This window comes from Eubalaena glacialis, chromosome 3 (assembly GCF_028564815.1).
Source record: "Eubalaena glacialis isolate mEubGla1 chromosome 3, mEubGla1.1.hap2.+ XY, whole genome shotgun sequence".
Classification (NCBI taxonomy): Eukaryota; Metazoa; Chordata; class Mammalia; order Artiodactyla; family Balaenidae; genus Eubalaena; species Eubalaena glacialis.
The window spans coordinates 19134479-19151841 of NC_083718.1; the positions used below are offsets into that span (position 1 = coordinate 19134479).

Below are 17363 nucleotides of genomic sequence, written 5' to 3' on the forward strand. Positions count from 1 at the left end.
GATTGTGGCCCTTTTGACTCATTTCAGGTCTGAATCTCCAGTTAGGTCCTGAGCCATGCTATCCCTCTTTTAATTGTCTGAACTTTAAAACTTTATAAACTGTAGTTTTACAGTTAAACAGAAACAGTATAGGAAAAAAATTAGATCGCATCTTCTAAATGCATGTTTCAGGGAATTCCCTGGAGGCCCCGTGGTTAGGACTTGACACTTTCCCCATGGGGGCCCAGGTTCGCTCCCTGGTCAGGGAACTGAGATCCCGCAAGCCGCGCAGCCATAAATGAATGAATGAATGAATGATTGAATGTTTTATTATTATATTCTTGGAAATGATACACTTTAAAGCAGGTCATTAATGAACATCAATCTGGGGTTGCTGATACTTTGGTTTATTTTGGAGTTGCTTTCAGAAAAGAAATCCCTTCTCTGTTATTTTACTCCCTTGGCTTTTTACTGCCTTTCTAGTGTCCAGTAATCAATTCTCTTTGTCGGAGTAGCTTGGGAATATTGAGAGGGAAAAGCAATCCTTCCCCTCCCCCGGCCGGCTCCCCCATCACAGACGCATCCGGGGCAGTACTCTGTCCACCTGCTGTCGTGGCTGTTTACGGACATGACAGGAAGCCACTGAACAAGACTGCAGGCCGAACTCTCCCTTTTTCCAGTTTTGTTGTTGTTTTAGATTCAGCCTGATCTCTGAGATCGTTAGCCCTTGTTTCATTACAGTACAGGTATATTTATGCTTACATTTTGCTCAAACACTTCTGAATAGGAGTCTTACCTAAAGCCTCTGTTCACCAAATTGTAATCGAAAGCCGTTTATATGTTTTTTTCCCTCAATGAAAAGGACCAAAGCAAAGAGCCTCCCTATGGTGCTGATGTCCTTCGCTGGTGGGTCGCTGAGTCCAACGTCTTCACTGAAGTGATAATTAGTCCATCTGTACTGAATGCTGCCAGAGATGATATTAGCAAGGTCAGAGTCACTACTCTTTCTATTATGTACTATTCCCGAATGAAAAGTTTACTGAGTCGTCGTTAAAAAAAAATGAGGCACATTTTTGTTGGCACTTCACAGCTGAGTGAAAATGAGTTCTCCGCATGTTATGAGCTTTTAAAAATATCCTGTGCTAATTTATTTGTTTAAAAATATAAGTAGTAATGCTGATAATTTTATATACTCTTTTTATATTTTATTTTAATATAATATGAAATTATACTAATTTTGTATACTTTTTATGTGCTCAATGACTGTGCACATTTATTCCATTTATTTTTACCTACACAACATTCTTACTGACACAGATGAACAAACTTGGGCCACTGAAAGGTGATTTGCCCTTAGATTTTAAAGAAATATAATGAAAATTCAGTTTTTATGTATAAAGTACAGTGGTTGTTTCTGCAACTGAGCTTTTGAAATGAGAGTTTGTTTTCTGCATTTGTAGTCTTATTATAGGAATGATATAAAGTATCCCATTAAGAAAGTAACATGAGTTGGATAAAAATTATAGAGAAAGAAAATAATTTTTCAGTAATAATTGAAGGACTCATATTTTTTTTGACTGTATATTTTTTCCCTCAATATTTATAGCTTAGGAATACACTCCGCTTTCTTTTGGGAAATGTGGCTGGTTTCAACCCAGAAACAGATTCTGTCCCTGTTAACAATATGTATGTCATAGACCAGTATATGCTACATTTACTGCAGGATTTAGCAAACAAGGTAAGTGTGCATTAATAAGCTTTTGGAAATAGCACAGTTGTATGTTGAAATTTGGGTTGTACACGAGTGGAACAAACCTTGTTAGAAATAGTATCTAAAAGCACTAAAAAAAGTTATACTTGATAAATTCCACATGGTCCTAGGTTGATTAGGTATGATTTCTTTCCTGGTCTCTCAAAAGACTAGAGGAGTACCTGGTGGCAGCAGTAGGCCCAGGCCTCCCCTCAGACCACATTTTTCTCTTGAAATCAGTTCCATGTATTTCTTTAATAGGAAGGAATAAAATAGAGTTGTACTTTATTTAACTGTAGAAGTATAGAAATATACATCTCAAAAGTATAGAAATAACTGAAATGATGATTCCTATGTCTTATATCCTCTCATATAGAAACACAAATATTTTGTGTTTTCTCAAAAATTGGAATTGCTTCCACATACCCTTAAGAGTCATACATGCAGATTTTTGCCCAGTTTTACTTTTCAGGCATAAATGAAGGAACATTGGTAACTTAAACTCTTTGCTGTTTTAAAATAGTGTGGCTTCATCATTTAAAACCTGATCTTTTCATTTGATGTGTGTTCTTTTGTAGTTTTCAGGGTAGACTACTCAGTGTTTTCTGAGGATAGTGACTTTCATATCCAGAAATTACATTTTAAAGATCCTTAAGTGCTCTTGAGTTTTGCCTGTTTTGTATTTGTCTGCCTTTGAAACATATTTTGAAAAGGAACATCCTTTCTCATGATGACTTGCGTTTTTATTTGCTTATCCCAGCTTCCAAATTTATTTTGGCTTTGTTCCCTAGATTACCGATTCATATAAGCAATATGACTTTGGAAAAGTTGTTCGGCTATTACGAGCATTTTATACCAGAGAACTCTCCAACTTTTATTTCAGCGTAATCAAAGATAGGTAGGTATGACTGAATATTGAAATACTCAACAAACACTGCTTGAACATCTACTCTGCTTGGCAAATGTTGGAAAGCAGAGGCGAGCAAGAGGGGCTGCCCTGTACCATTATTAAGAAGTTGGGTTCTTGAGTCAAGTCTGATTAGGAAGTTTCATCCTGTCACTTACTAGCTTTATGACCTGAGGCAACTTATCCTATAATCTCAGTTTTTTAATCTGTAAAATGGTGATGATAATACCTGTCTCAGAATGTGGAAATGAAAAGATACAATATAAGTAACGTGCTGAATGCTGTGTTTGACAGAGTCAGTGCTCAGTAAGTACTACCTGTGAATGTGAGGTAATGAACACCGTGCTTGTCCTCAGGAGTTTGCTGATCTTGAGGGGGGTATTTCTCAGAGAGAAGTATTCAGGCAGTTATTAATATAATGACATTGTATAACATCAGCGATGCCCTTTTAGAAGCAGGCTTGGTGCGGTCTTCATGTTTTGCTCCAGAATGCAGGCGACACGGTGTGACTCTTACGTGTGACAGTAACTGAGCCAGTGTGAGGTGTCAGCCCCAATCTGTCAGCACCTCAGGGACCTTCCCCTGGGACTGTAACTCCCAGCCCTTCCCTTGACACACCGATAGGGTCACAGGCGTGGGGAGTCACATTTTAAATACTATCAACTCACTTATTAATTTTCCTTTAACACAGTTGTCTAGATTCTAGCTATTATCGATCGGAAAAACAGAACTGGACATAGCGTAGGTATGGGAGTTTTTGAGGAGGTGGGCACACCTGGAAGGCATAGAGGATGTTATCAAAAAAGTTGTATGATGAAATATTTTATCCTTTAATTAGAAGACGTTGGAGCCATAGGCTTAGGCACTGTCAGAATGAACTCAGCCTGAGGCAGATCCCATCTTGGCAGTCATCATGTACAAAGTGTTGCCAACCGCTCAGTAAGTTGTTCTTCAACAGGCTTTATTGTGAAAATGCAGATGATCCCAAACGACGCTCTTGTCAGACTGCATTAGCCGAAATTTTGGATGTAATGGTTCGTTCTTTTGCTCCCATTCTTCCTCACTTGGCTGAAGAGGTATTCCAGTACATACCTTACATTAAAGGTAAGAAATACTTGATTTGTTCTCTGAATGAGAAGGACCCTGGCTGAGGGTGCAGCTTCTCATTTTATCTACTTCACATAAGAGGCACTTATTCATCTACAGTGACTGTTTTGTGGCATGATGCATCTCGATCATTTAGTAGTTTCTGCACCTGTGTGTGGAGGAGTAGGATGAATTTCAGCGTGGTCTTCATGCCACCTTAAAGTGCTTTCTGAAATGTATTAGCAACTTGACTATATTGAGAAATCACTTTTTCTTAAATACCTTTATAAATGTCAGAAATATATTTTAGGCTTTTACTAAAACAAAGTATAGTGCCTGTTAGTGAATATTTTTATAATAGTTTTTTCTGTCTGGTTGTATTAAGCTTACAGAAAATTAGAAACTGTAGAATTTTAGAAAGAGGACAAAAGTCACTCATGATCTTACTTATAACCCAGAGATGACTACTGTAATATTGGGATATTTCTTTATATTTTATTTTCTTCTAGGCATCCTTTGAGATCTCACTGTATATCTTTATCCTTTGTTTAGGATGGCTCCATGCTAACTGCCATAAATAAAAATTCTTATTTTCCATGCATAGTAAATATTTAATGGTTTGAGCTTTATATACACTTTCAAATACATGTAACTTGGTTAACTTTTTTTCTTTTTTAAGAACCCAAGAGTGTTTTTCGTACTGGCTGGATTAGAACCAGTTCTGTCTGGAAGAAGCCTGGGCTGGAAGAAGCAGTGGAGAGTGCATGTGCGATGAGAGACTCGTTTCTCGGAAGCATCCCTGGCAGAAATGCCGCTGAGTACGAGGTCATCATTGTGATCGAGCCGGGACTGCTTTTTGAGATAATAGAAGTAAGCAGCAATTTGTTCCTTTTGAAATGGTGTTCATATCATACAGCTTCATGTGAAATTTAGTTTTAAAAAATCTCAGTGTAAATAATATATTTTTAAAAATTTATAAATTAGGATTTCTGTCTTCTAATCCTAATATTAATCACTGATTCTTTGTTTCCGACTTCTCTGTGCTTCCTTTTTCTTCTCTTATGAAACATGTACTGTTGCTACTTATTTTTTATAGGTTGGGATGGGAAGGTGTAATAAAGTTCTATTTGAAATGTAAGCCCTCAGGGCTAATTAGACAATATGGCAGTCGTATCAGAATACACAAAAATCGGGAGCTTTGAGAATTTTGTCCATCTGGACCAGATTCAAAACAAATCCGAAAAAATATTTTTTATCTTTTTCTCATGAGATCTGAAGAAAATTCATTTGCTCCAGCAAATTATCATGTGATCTCAAAGCATTCATCCTATTTTTTAATTTTCAAAAGGGCCATCAGAAGTTTCTTCTTGGGATTCTTAGGGGTTGATTGGGCAGACTTATAGCTTAACATAGACTCAAGATTTTTCTCTAGTTTTAACGTTTGAGAAGAAAATTGGTAGTGAATATGTTTTTTAAAAAAGTTTTACTGGTATCATAATTTACTAAAAAATGACCATCTCATTTGGTTGGAACTTCAATTTAAATTTTTAATAACATAATTAAATTGATTGAGATTTGAGGCTTGAAATAGCTAGTAGGTATATAAGATTGTTGATCAGATAACAGAATTTTGATAAGATGTTCACATTTTAAAATTTACAAGTTGGGAAGCTGATGACTCCATTTTATGAGCCAGGAAACTGAGCCCCATTGAAGCTGTGACCTGGCTGGGGCCACACAGCCTAGTACTGGGCTTTTCCCCTACATGTCATGTTTCCTTTGACTTCATTAGTTCTGAGTAATAAGCTGAAAACAATACAGCTTGTTTGGATCATTTATATTGGAAAAAAAATACTTTGGGATTTTCAAAAATGTGAATGTATTTTCCTTAGGAATTACACTAACTAGCTGTCTAATGGAGTCCTGGATCTATCAATTACTAACTGTATGAATTTGTTAAAACCAAATTAATCTCTGAATCTCCTCTCTTCTCATGAGCTGATTTTTTTTTCCTTAAGGAATTTTGTATTACTTAGCTCACACACTCATTTTGAAGATGGAAATTACAATAGAAAATGTAAGAGTGCTTATCAGATATCCAGATTGTGTGCTTCAGAAGAGCTCTGTGCATTACTCAGATTGCCACCATTGGTCTACACTGCTAAAAGCAGATCCTTGTTTAGATAGTATCTGAACCCCTCTCCTACTGTAGGAAACATGATACAGGGAAGAAGTATGGGCTCTGAGGTGGACAGACCTGGGCTGGAACTGCAGCTGCACCATTTACTGGTCGGGAACGCCTGGCAAGTTAACCTCTCTGAGCAAGCTTCCTCACTTGTAAAATGGGGATAAAAAACACTGTAGCTGTTTTGTGATCATTACAAATACTGGATGGACATTTAGCATCTAGCAAAGTGAAGTCCCTGGCTTACAGTGTATTCTCAGTCAATACTATTGATTAGAAGTTTTTAGTTATAACCTTTTATACTAGTAAGAATTGATTTATTTAATAGTATTAGCTCAGGAGGTAATGGTCCCAAAGGGTTCCTCACCAAACACAAGAACTTGCAGCATCTCTTTTTATAACCTGTTTATGGTAACAGCTTAATTTAGATAGATAACTTGCAAATGCTCGTGCCCAGATGCTACAGGCTGAGGAGACTTCCAGCACCTCTCAGCTGAATGAATTAATGATGGCGTCCCAGACAACTCTGCTCTCTCAGGAACCACGAGCAGTAGCTGCAGATGTAACTGAGCTTAAAGGGACATTTCTGATCAACCTGGAAGGTAAGACGGAGGTGACAGTGACACTGCTGTCTGGGGAACTGAATGATAATTATAGGTCATCTCCAGCTTTGCAGTGGACTACTTGTATTCTAAAGGCACATATACACTTGGACTACGGTTTTCTATGGAAGCAGCATCAACAATGGCCAGGTTTCTAAACTAGCTCTCAAAGTGCTGCACCTGCCGATCTTGGGAACACAGGGGTAGGGGGAGGAGACGGAATAAGTCACTGTCACTGCATGTGAAGTCAGTCTACCTTACTTCGGTTGGCTTTTGTGCCCCTGTCCTTTGATACTTAGTCCTGCCCAGCCCTGCTACCCTTCCCCACTGTTGAGTCTAAAATTTCTTACTATGCTCACCCCAAATTAAAGTATTATGTAGCCACTGTTAATGAAGAATCAAGGAAGAAGTTTTATTGAACTCATTCCCACATTGGTATCTCATAAGCATTTTGTAGTTATTTTGTTTGATAGGGGATTTTGTCAACTTAATTCATTCTCGTTGATGGAAAGGAGGCCGAGTAATGTTAACAGAGAAAAACATGCAGATATTCTGGGAAAAGTGATGCTGTCTGTGTTTTTCATAATAGCTTTTAGGTACCAGCAGCAGGTGGGAGGCATCAGCTGAAATCTGAGGCCTGGCAGCATTGACCATGTAGTAGATTCTCGCTTAATGTGCTTGTCCAAATGTTGATCTACATTCTCTATGCAATGACTAGAAAATAATTTACTTTCTTTACTGTACATTACCAGTCTGAGGTCTGTTCATTGTGGAGAAGTTTTTGTTTCCTTTTGTCCAAACCAAGAAGTTTAATGTGGGGACACTGCCATTGTCAGTCTAATTTGGCTCTTTTTAAAATGCTTAATCCAGTATGTAGCTGGAGAGGCAGTGTAATTTATCACAACTGTACCCAGATGAAGAGCTAGAAGGCCTGCTCTGCCTGAGTAGATACAGAACTCAGTGACCTGTGGAAAAATCAGTCTCTCAGGGTCTCAGATTCCTCATCTCTCCCCAGTCAGTCAGGTTGTATGAGTCCACTGTCTTGGCTGTTTATGTACAAATGTGCAAATGAAGCAGTATTTTCCAAGGCAGGAAGGAGGAAGCTTTGAAAAAGGAGCATCTGCCAACCAATTAAAAAATAGAGAGCTGTACAAGTTCAGTGGCCTATCAATCACAAATACTCCTCACGTGTTTTTCTTTCATAGGTGGTGATATTCGTGAAGAGTCTTCATATAAAGTAATTGTCATGCCAACTACCAAGGAAAAATGCCCTCGCTGTTGGAAGTACACCGCTGAGTCATCAGACACACTGTGTCCGCGATGCGCAGAAGTTGTGAGAGGGAAGTAATACCTCACTGTGTGTTGAGGGCTTTCTGAGCAAGAACTTCCTGACGGGACTGCCTGGGGGTTTAGGTGGATTGTTCACAGCACTGGAAAGAAATCCAAGATTTAGGTAATGAGTGGAAGAGTCAATGGTAGAGGATGAGAGTCAGAGTTACAGCTACAAGTTTTTTCTGTAACTAAATAAAAAATAATGTGTATATATACACATGGAAAAATATACTTATGCAGATGGATCCATAATGGACTTCCTCAGAACATAGACACTGAAAATGCTTGCCTACAAATGTGGCTCAGCCGAAAATGTTTTATATTTTATCAGTCTTCTGGACTCAGTATTTAAGTTCTATAATGTCTAAAAATAAAGGCACCTGGGAAATTACTGACTGATGGTGGTAAAGGCACCTGGGAAATTACTGACTGATGGTGGTGCAAAAGTTGTGAATATCCAGTAAAAACCTGTGGTTTTGAAGGGGAATGGCAGAGGGGTGTCTCGCTTAAGAGATGATGACAAGGGTAATTTCACTCCACCTTAACAGCACGCACCGACCTTTTCAGAACAGCTAGTTTTTGGGTTGCCTCAGAAGGGAGGACATCACCAGGTTTGTTATTCTCCTGTAAGAGCGGAAAGTATCTTAATACTTATATTTATAAATGTTAAGGAAACAACATGAAAGCTGAAAATTTATTTCACTAATACACATAAAAGTTCACTACAATGAACAGACACAGAAAATAGCAGTATATACAGAATTTGACTACTTACAATACATTACAGTAGATAATAGGGCATTTTATAAACAATTCAGTACTGGATTAAAATCTTTCCAAGGATGGTTAATTCTGTTTAGCAGAAATATAGCAAATCCATTCCTGTCAGGGTGAGAGAGGGCCTTCACTGTTGCTATTGAGTACTTTAAAAATATTTGTCTCTTATAAGTGAAATGAACCACAGCAACTGCTAAGTGAACTTATTATTCCATGTATGCTTAGTGTTATTAAATCTGAGTTTTCTGTGATTTTAAATTGTAATCAATTTTTTTTTAAAGAAAGCAATTTAAATTGAACACTGTTTACTTTGACCTTAGTTTAATTTCTATAACAAAGGTGAAACACTTTTCTCCATACCTCATTTTTCTTTTTGCAAAAGCATGAACCATTTAGAAGCTTGGTGTGCTATATTCCTCTTCATCTGCATTTATCCTGTCTCTTCTAGTTCTACATCTAAATACAACCTGTAATGTAGAATTTATGATTATTTGAACGTTTTTGTTTTCCTTTGCATTATACAACAGAATTTAACAAGGTACAAAATGCCTATTTAATGTTCATGAGGAAAGGTGTATTGGGGGGGTGGTGGAAGTCGATCTAAGAAAACACTACTCGCTGGTTATCGGTTTCCCACCAATAACTGCAGTATGTGCAACATAACCTGTTTCAGAAACCGTCCATTCTGTGTAGTGATTTGTGGCTCTTCGTGGTTACACAATGCATACACAGGTATTTATTTTCCTTTCCTCTATCAGATTTATTTTAAAAGCCCTTAATGAAGTAGTAAAATATTTAACTGCTTTTTTTAACCATACAACTGAGAATTCAATTTTTAAATTCTTTGAATGGCAAAGTTTAGGATTACAAATCTAACTAGACTCAATGATTTGTTATGGTTCTAGGAGCCATATTTCAGCTGATTAATATTCTCAACAATCCCCAAATTTGATTACATGTCCTACTAGAATAAGTTCAGCCAGTTTTGTTATCTAAAATGCTTATTAGATACCCTCTCCCCCAAAAGTGATAATGGAATCAAAGTGACTGATTTAATCTTTAAAAATGCCTGTAATTCCAAGTTTCTTTGACCAGCCTCCAAGATTCATAACTACTTTCAGAGTATTTAGAAAAGTCACAGAAAGAACTAATCTTTCAGAATACACACAAGTGACTATATAAAGCTAGACACGCTTACGAGAAATCATATAAATGTGTCTGGATGGGGCAGCAGAGATCCCAGCAGAGGCTGAGAGGCTAGACCAGCCCGAGGTCGTTTTCAGTGTTTCTATCGCAGCGTGTGCCTCAATCAGACATACAAGGCCCTCACCCCACGTCCTCAAGACATCTGAAAAATTAATCTTTCAAGATTTTATCGACAAATGAAACTAATTATTAAGTAAGTTTTAGACAGTTCTTATTTGGATGTGATCTCTTAGTTAAAAAGAATTTATTTTACATTGGGATATCCTCAAACATCAGACTTTTCCTTTATGTTCCTGATACAATGCCTCAAATCTGTACTGTTGCGAGAGTTGGCTTCTTCCTAAGGAAGTGAAGAAACAAACTTCTGTATCACAGCGAGTTGCTATGAATAACAGCCGTGACCCAGGACATGTCAGTACTCGTACTGTATGGCTACATTCCGAAGATTTACCATAATAAATACTTGGTGTTATTTGTACAGCTCAAAGCACTTCTTACAGAGTTTTGGTTAATTTGGTTTTAATCACCAAATGATTATTCAGCACTTGGACTGCTCTAGGCACTACAGGGTACAAAATTAGTTGTATTTATCCTCTCAAGCCAGCTGTGAGGTAGGTTCGCTAAAGCTGTAGTATCATCACTAAGCATTTTCTGTATTGTTCCTAAGAACAGGTAACATTACCAAATCCCGGAAGCAGACATCTCAAGACACTCGTAGGAAAAATAAAGTTGGACCTTAGATCTTTAGCATCTTTGCCCCTTTTTTTTAAACGTTAAGTTTTACAAGATAATACATTTTTACATTTACCTGATGTGGATACAGCTTTGAGTCTTGGCAAAAAGCAAATCTTAACTTGCATTTTAATTAATTTTGCTGTGTTGCTTGCATCTTAGATTCTGTTTTGGCAAGTACAGCAGGTTAAGGGTTCTATTTAGTGTCCATTCTGATGAATATATGATCTTCAACCCATTATTCCTCCACAGGCAGGGTCATCGTCCTCTGATGGCAACAGCATAACCTCTGGGAAAGAAACCTGTCAGCGTCCAGATCTCCAGGGGGCAGTGCCCCAGTACGGGACTAAGCATGATAACAAAAGCATTTTCCCAACATTTGTTAAAAGGAAGTGGTGTATTTCTCTCATTTAACTGATGGGGACTATACATGAACACGTTTAAATTTAATTACAATAACGTTTTGAGTATGAAATAGAAGAAGAACATAATCTGTAAATTATAACCAATTTTAAATAGCAAAGTTTAACAAAGCTACTTAAGTGCCTGAATTAAAAATAAACAGTAAAACATCTGCAAGAAGAATTAATAGTATAATTGATACTTGCTCATATTTTATCATCAGTATTAACCAAAGGAGGGGAATTTAGCCAAGACTGCACTTTTTAAAAGTAATAATGTATTTTTATTTATTTTACAAAAGGAAAAAAACCATATTCCCTCCATAAAATTCCAGATCTTACTGTGTAAAATAACCATGCACTAATTCATATTATAGTCACACAATTTTAGACTGTTTACAGTAGATAAGTGTCATAAAGGAGGAATAGCTATGGCTTCCACAGCTTCCGTGAGGTGTAAGGCTAAACTATACTGCCCGTGGTTTTCTGGTAAAAGCTCAATTACTTTATTTACTAGCTTAGCTGTTGTTGCAATTGGCACTTCTGTGTTTTGAAGATCCTGGGGGTTCTGCAAATGGGACACAAAAATAACCCGTCAGTTACATACAACTGAATCATCTTACTTGAACTTAAGAGTTAGCCAGAGAGTAATTTCCCAGTAAAAATGCTTTTCTTCAGAACTAAGTAGATTAAACTTAAATTTTTCCTCTATGAAAAATGCATATAAGAAAACACCCAGTGGCCTGCCGACTCCTCTCACTGCCGGCACTTACCATGGCCTTCAGCCAGGTGCACAGCGTCGGGGGCAGCCTGGCGAGTAGCTCCAGCCCCTCTCTCGTCTGCGTGCGCAGCACCGCGTGCGCCAGCCGCTGCCCTATCAGCACCAGCAGCTGGGAGGCCAGGACCTCTTTGTCCTGAACCTGGAGGATGGCCTGTGGAGATGAACGTGAACAAACAGATGCAAAAGCTAACAGCTGTACTTACTTTAGGAAAGGTACCACCCGTGCCTAGTTCGGTGCCTAGGAGAGGCTACTTCATTTTTGAGGTATGGCCATTTATACAACCAAAATAAAGCCCAATTCAAACAGCATTTAAAACCCAAAGTTCTGCTCGTCACCTGACTTTCCTTCTCTTATCTCCTAATTTTTCAGTTCACCATGACTACAGGAGTCATTTTCAAGCTTTAGGCAAAAGAAGGGATTATATTAAATCATGTTGTGACTGCTTAAACCCTCTGATGGCTTCTGAATACACTTCAAATAACCACGGGCTATGAGACCTCCTGTGACCTGGTCCCTGACCTCAGACCTCGGCAGGCAAGTTCGTCCCTGCCTCAGGGCCTTTGTACTTCGTGTTCTTTCTGCCTCTAGCAATGTTCCCCCGGTTTTCTGAGTGGCTGGGCTGCTGCTTATCCTTGGGGGCTCAGCTCTCATGTCACCTCTGACCACCCTATTATACTTCTGTTTATTCACATGGTCTTGTGAATTTTCTTCACAGCATTTACCACTCAGTACAGAACTGAGCGTGCTTCTCTGCTCCTGCAAGTAGACTGTGGATTCTGAGGAAGGCACCCTGTCTGTTTTGTTTATGGCTCTGTCCCTCTGCATAAAACAGGCCCGGCATACGGCAGGAGTTACACTGAACACTGACCAGAAACAGGAATCTGATTAGTTTTTTATTTTAATTCTGTTCAAGTTTTGTGCCTAGAAGTTCTAACAAAAGAAGGAAAAGCAAAAAGCTTTATTGGCGACTTTACTGATTCTTTACTCCAGCTATCAATTTTAAAACTTGAGCCCAAATGACATTCACCGGGTGATTATTACCTCTTCTCCTAAGTGGTCAGCTCCATAGCTGTAGAGTTCCCCCACATAATGCCTCCTAACAACATCTTCACTAACTTGAAGGTGATGGGCCAGATCCAGGGCCAGCACTGGCCAATCTTGGTCTTTCCCAAAAAGAGTGGTCAGTGCCTCTTCTGAGGAGTCTTTGTCCTTCGTGACTGCATGTCGGGCCTGGACAGCTGCACTGACGACTTTCAATAAGAACTTGAAGATGGGGAAAGAAGGATAGCAACATCTTAGTATGTTTCATTTAAAAATATGCAAATCCAAGTAATCGTTGACTTTCCTGTCAATTACTGTGGCTTTTCCATTAAAATAGTTATCAAAAAAAGACACATAATTTAAAGGGAAATTAACTCTCAAGAATACCTTAGAGGTGGTCATCCCAATAACTGTATAATTACCTGCTGTCGTACAGAAATAAAATTTGCATCCATTTCCCCACTAGGTAATAACTGAATTGAAGTTAGGTCTTTGAAAAATGCGTTCTTCCCCTAAAGAGAAAGAAGAGACCGAGAAAACTGATGAGTATGAACTGTTATTAAGAAGTGAAAAAAAGATTTAAAAACGAAGTCATTTAATCAAGAATAACTCTTTGATTTACTTTGTCTTTGAACAAGAACACTTAATTCTATTCATTTAATTTTTATGACTATTATCTAGCGTGTGGTAGGCAGCCTTTAGGGTGGGCCGCAGTGGTCCCCTCCTCCTGGTACCCGTGCCTGTGTAATCCCATTCCCCTGAGGGGGTGCTGGTGACTCACTGCTAGTGAACAGAATTAGGCAGAGATGAGGCACGTCACTTGCGAGATCAGGTAACAAAAGGGCTCTGCCCTCTGCCCTAGGAGCTCATAATCACTCTCACTTGCTCGGAGGGCTGCTGTGCCGTGAGCTGCCCTATGGAGTCACGCGTGTGGCAAGGAACTGAATCCCGCTGGTAGCCGTGTAAGCCTGGAAGTGGGTCCCCAATCCCCACCCTGGTGGAGCCCTGAGGTGAGACTGCAGCCCTGGCTGACACCCCAGCTGCAGACTCGCAAGAGACCTGGGGCCAGAGCTACCTAACAAGACTCACAAACATGCTACTCATTTGCTGTTTTCAGCCACTAAGTTTGGGGATCATTTGTTGTGCAATAATCGATAACTAATACATAGTATATACTCTGCATCCTCTTAAAAACACTTGTTGAACTGTTTAAAAACATTTGTTTCAGAGAACAGATCTGTTTCCGAAGAGCCAAAAAGGAATATCAGAAAATAGGATTTCAGAAGTCCCCAGGAAGGAAATGTAATACAGAGCAAAGAGCTGGAAGACCCAGGCTCTAGTCCCAGGCCCAACCCTTCCGAACAGGTCACCTTGGACAAGTGACCCCACCATCCTGGGCTGCTGTTTTTTCAGGTCATGCCAGATATCACCTAAGGTACTTTCTAGACCTAATCTATGACTGCAGGTCAGCTGGTGTGACTGCCAAGTAGGGTGAAGCCACTCATCCTTTAGTGGTGAGAGATACCAGACTTCCAAGGGCAACCCACCGCATTTGGACATCACCGTTTGAAAGTTTTCCCACACACTCACCCACAGTCTGTTACTCTACAGTTTCTACCTGGAGGTCTTAAAATATAAGGGTCTATTCTACACCAGAGCCTTTGGATTGGGAGTATGTGTGCACATTTATTATTTACTATGTTCCAGACATGAAGCACTTCATGGTGAGTATGTCACTTAACCCTCATGACAACCATGAGGCAGGCAGTAGAATCATCACTCTCAGGCTAGGAGAACTGAAGTAACTCTAGCCAGCAAACGGCAGAGGTGGGATTCCGCTTCACCTGCCAAAACACACTGCTTTGGTATTTGCACCTGAGAGTCACACAGCTGTCTCAGGCCATCCCAGCATGATCCGGGCTGAGACTAACATCACCACTGTGCTTGTACAATTCTGGACATGTTCTGGTTTCAAAAAGTACCTTTTTGAGGGGAGTACTGAGCTAGGCACTTTATTTTGGTTGCTTTAAAACAAAACAAAAGAAACTTTTAAGTACTTATTGAAATAAATTTCTTAAAACATACTATTTCTGCTTATATATACTCTCAGATTCAACACTTCCAAAACCATTGTAAATGGCTTCCTTGTAAATGGCATGCCCAGTCTCCCAAACTTGAAATTGGATTTAATTTTAATCCCCTCTCCTTCAGCACTGAACCTAGTCTGTCATTAGGTTACTGACTCCTCGAAGTCCCTTCATGATCTGTGTTATTTCTCCCCAGTCCACATCCTCACCAACTCCTGATTTCCAGTGGTTTCCCAGACTCTACTCACCATGCCCTCCCGTGCCTTCTGCAGACCTCTGTCATGTAACTTCTCTTTATCACCTCCTTACTTATGAATGCATTAAACATTTATTGGGCTCCTGTTATGTGGCCAGCATGGCACACAGACATGGGGATATGGCAAAGAGGTGGTCAGTTCAGGAAATGTAGACAAAGACTTTGAAGCGAAGGTGACACTTAAGCGATAAATGAATAACAAATAGGAGCTGACCATACAAAATAGTTGCCTGTGAAAATGGAACGCTACAAACAAGACGAGAGATGATAAAAATGTCTGCCTTCCCTGAGGGGTGGAGGGTAGTGAACAGTGGCTAGAGCACAAGGTAAGAGAGGAATGGACAGTGTGGCAGGAAAGGTAAATTATGGGGTGGGGAAGCCTCCTTCCTCGGGCTCCACGTTTCCCCGTGGCAGGCAATATTAGCAATATGCCGGGTCTCCTGCTCTCACTCACTGCTGCCCAAATGGACGGTGCCTTTGGGCGAAGGAACCGAGCTCTCGGCAGCGCCCTGCTCCCCCTTCTTCCGGGACGCAGCCTTCCTGGGGGAGCGCCTGTCCTCTGCTCCCGGCGCCAGGAGCCCGACGGGAAGCCTGCAGGTGTCCGCGGGAGCCTTGGCTGCGCAAGAGCGGGACCATCGTTTACTGACACAAGCTGGGGTGGAGAAGCCAGTTGAGGCTGTGTTTTACGTACTGGCATGAAACTAATACAGTTGAATCTGTGTTTTGGGAAGAAAGCTCTGGCAGCATGCGACTGGGTGGAGGGAAACTGGAGGCTGCTGTCCCACCCTAGGGGAGACGATGAGGCCTGGGCTCAGGCTACAGTGATGGAGGGGGACGGACAGAAAGGATTTAAGGAAGAACGGATAAGAATGAACTTATGGTGACTGTGGGACTTGAAGAAGGGAACTGAGCTAGCTGTCTCCAAGGTTGCTAGTTTATGCCAGGGCACAGACAGTGACATCACTCATCAACTGACCAAGCCAGTGAACTCGGGGGGACCAGCAAGTGTAGGTAAGGGTAGGTGAGGGCAGAGAGAGATTTTAGGAAGGAGGTATCTGCAGTCCACAGCACGTGCCAAGAGAGGCATTCAGTAGAAATACGTGCCCCAAACTCTGGGGACAGGTCAGGCCTGGAGACACACACGAGGGAGAAAAGGAGTGTATCCAAGAATGTGCAGAACAAGAAGGGCGGATGGCTGCGAGGGCAGAACCCTGGGACACCAATATTTCAGGTAGCTCCGAACAGGGAGCCTGACGAGGAAGAGGGGACAGAGACCCCCAGGACGAAGAATCCTGTACAAGACACACGCGAAGGGCTGAACGACTTCTCTTCGATCAGCCAGCCCTGCTAGACCCTCAGCTCCGAGAGGCTCTGAAGTCCTCCGAGGATTACCTTGCTGTCGAAGAGGGAGAGTGGCTTGACGGCCTTCAGGGAGAACCTCGTGACGGCGTACAGGAGGGCACACAGGGCGGAGTGGTGCTCCACCAGCGGGTAGTGGATGGGCCTCTGCTCCAGCGCCAGCTCCACGATGGAGGCCGGTCCTTCCACGGCCAGCCAGGCGTCCTCCGCGTCCACGGCGGGCACTTGCATTTCATCCCGGCTGACATCTGCCTGGGAGTTTTGAGAAGGGAGAAATAACAGTTTGCAAACATCTTAAGGAGCTTACTACCAGCAGCAAAGTACAAACCCTTATTTCTCCCCACCCCTCAAGTTATAATAAAAAAAAAAAAAACATAAAATCTAATTCTAATAAGAAACATCACTATTTTTAGGCTTAAGTCAAAACTTCGAAGTGAATCAATGAAAAATAATCTCTTTTTATAGTTCTTAAGTCCAATGACTTTCAAAATATTTGACACTTTAGAGACAGTTCAGAATGAAAATACAGCTCCTTTACCTCCATTAAAGTCTGAAGAAGATCCCAGCAACAGCCAAGGAAAGATGTCATTGCTGTGTCGCTCATCCCCACATCCTGTTTTTAAGAAGGGACATAATTAGCTCCAGCAGCAAAACTGCTAGTTTTTAATCAGAAAAATAAACAGAACACAACGCACCTATTCGACTGACTTTCTACACTGAATAGACAGCTAAGAATTTAAAGTCAAGGCACTAGCACATTTTAATTCCTATCTTTAGATTCAACTAATTTTAAAATTCGGCTTTAAAAAAGATGGTTCTACCCTCAACTTTTAAAAAATGAGTGTCTTTCTGTATTGGAAAGACGCAGTGTCATCAGTTAA

General features: G+C 40.4%; 2 protein-coding genes across 3 annotated transcripts in view; one reads left to right on the plus strand and one right to left on the minus strand.

Moving 5' to 3' along the window:
- Positions 1-8876, plus strand: part of IARS2 (isoleucyl-tRNA synthetase 2, mitochondrial) — a 76298-nt gene extending 67422 nt beyond the window's left edge. Inside the window, exons 17-23 of the mRNA XM_061187310.1 lie at positions 842-967; positions 1586-1717; positions 2521-2627; positions 3595-3740; positions 4402-4592; positions 6365-6509; positions 7715-8876. Of these exons, the coding sequence (XP_061043293.1) occupies positions 842-967; positions 1586-1717; positions 2521-2627; positions 3595-3740; positions 4402-4592; positions 6365-6509; positions 7715-7857 (990 nt within the window). The 3' untranslated portion in view covers positions 7858-8876. The remainder of the gene's footprint in view (positions 1-841; positions 968-1585; positions 1718-2520; positions 2628-3594; positions 3741-4401; positions 4593-6364; positions 6510-7714) is intronic.
- A 163-nt stretch (positions 8877-9039) lies between these two features.
- RAB3GAP2 (RAB3 GTPase activating non-catalytic protein subunit 2) overlaps positions 9040-17363 on the minus strand; it is a 91690-nt gene continuing 83366 nt past the window's right edge. For both annotated transcript variants that reach the window (XM_061187308.1, XM_061187309.1), the window contains 6 exons: positions 17021-17095; positions 16516-16734; positions 13203-13292; positions 12781-13002; positions 11731-11889; positions 9040-11525 (listed from right to left, as the gene is read on the minus strand). In XM_061187308.1, coding sequence (XP_061043291.1) covers positions 11370-11525; positions 11731-11889; positions 12781-13002; positions 13203-13292; positions 16516-16734; positions 17021-17095 — 921 coding nt within the window. In that variant the 3' untranslated portion in view covers positions 9040-11369. The remainder of the gene's footprint in view (positions 11526-11730; positions 11890-12780; positions 13003-13202; positions 13293-16515; positions 16735-17020; positions 17096-17363) is intronic.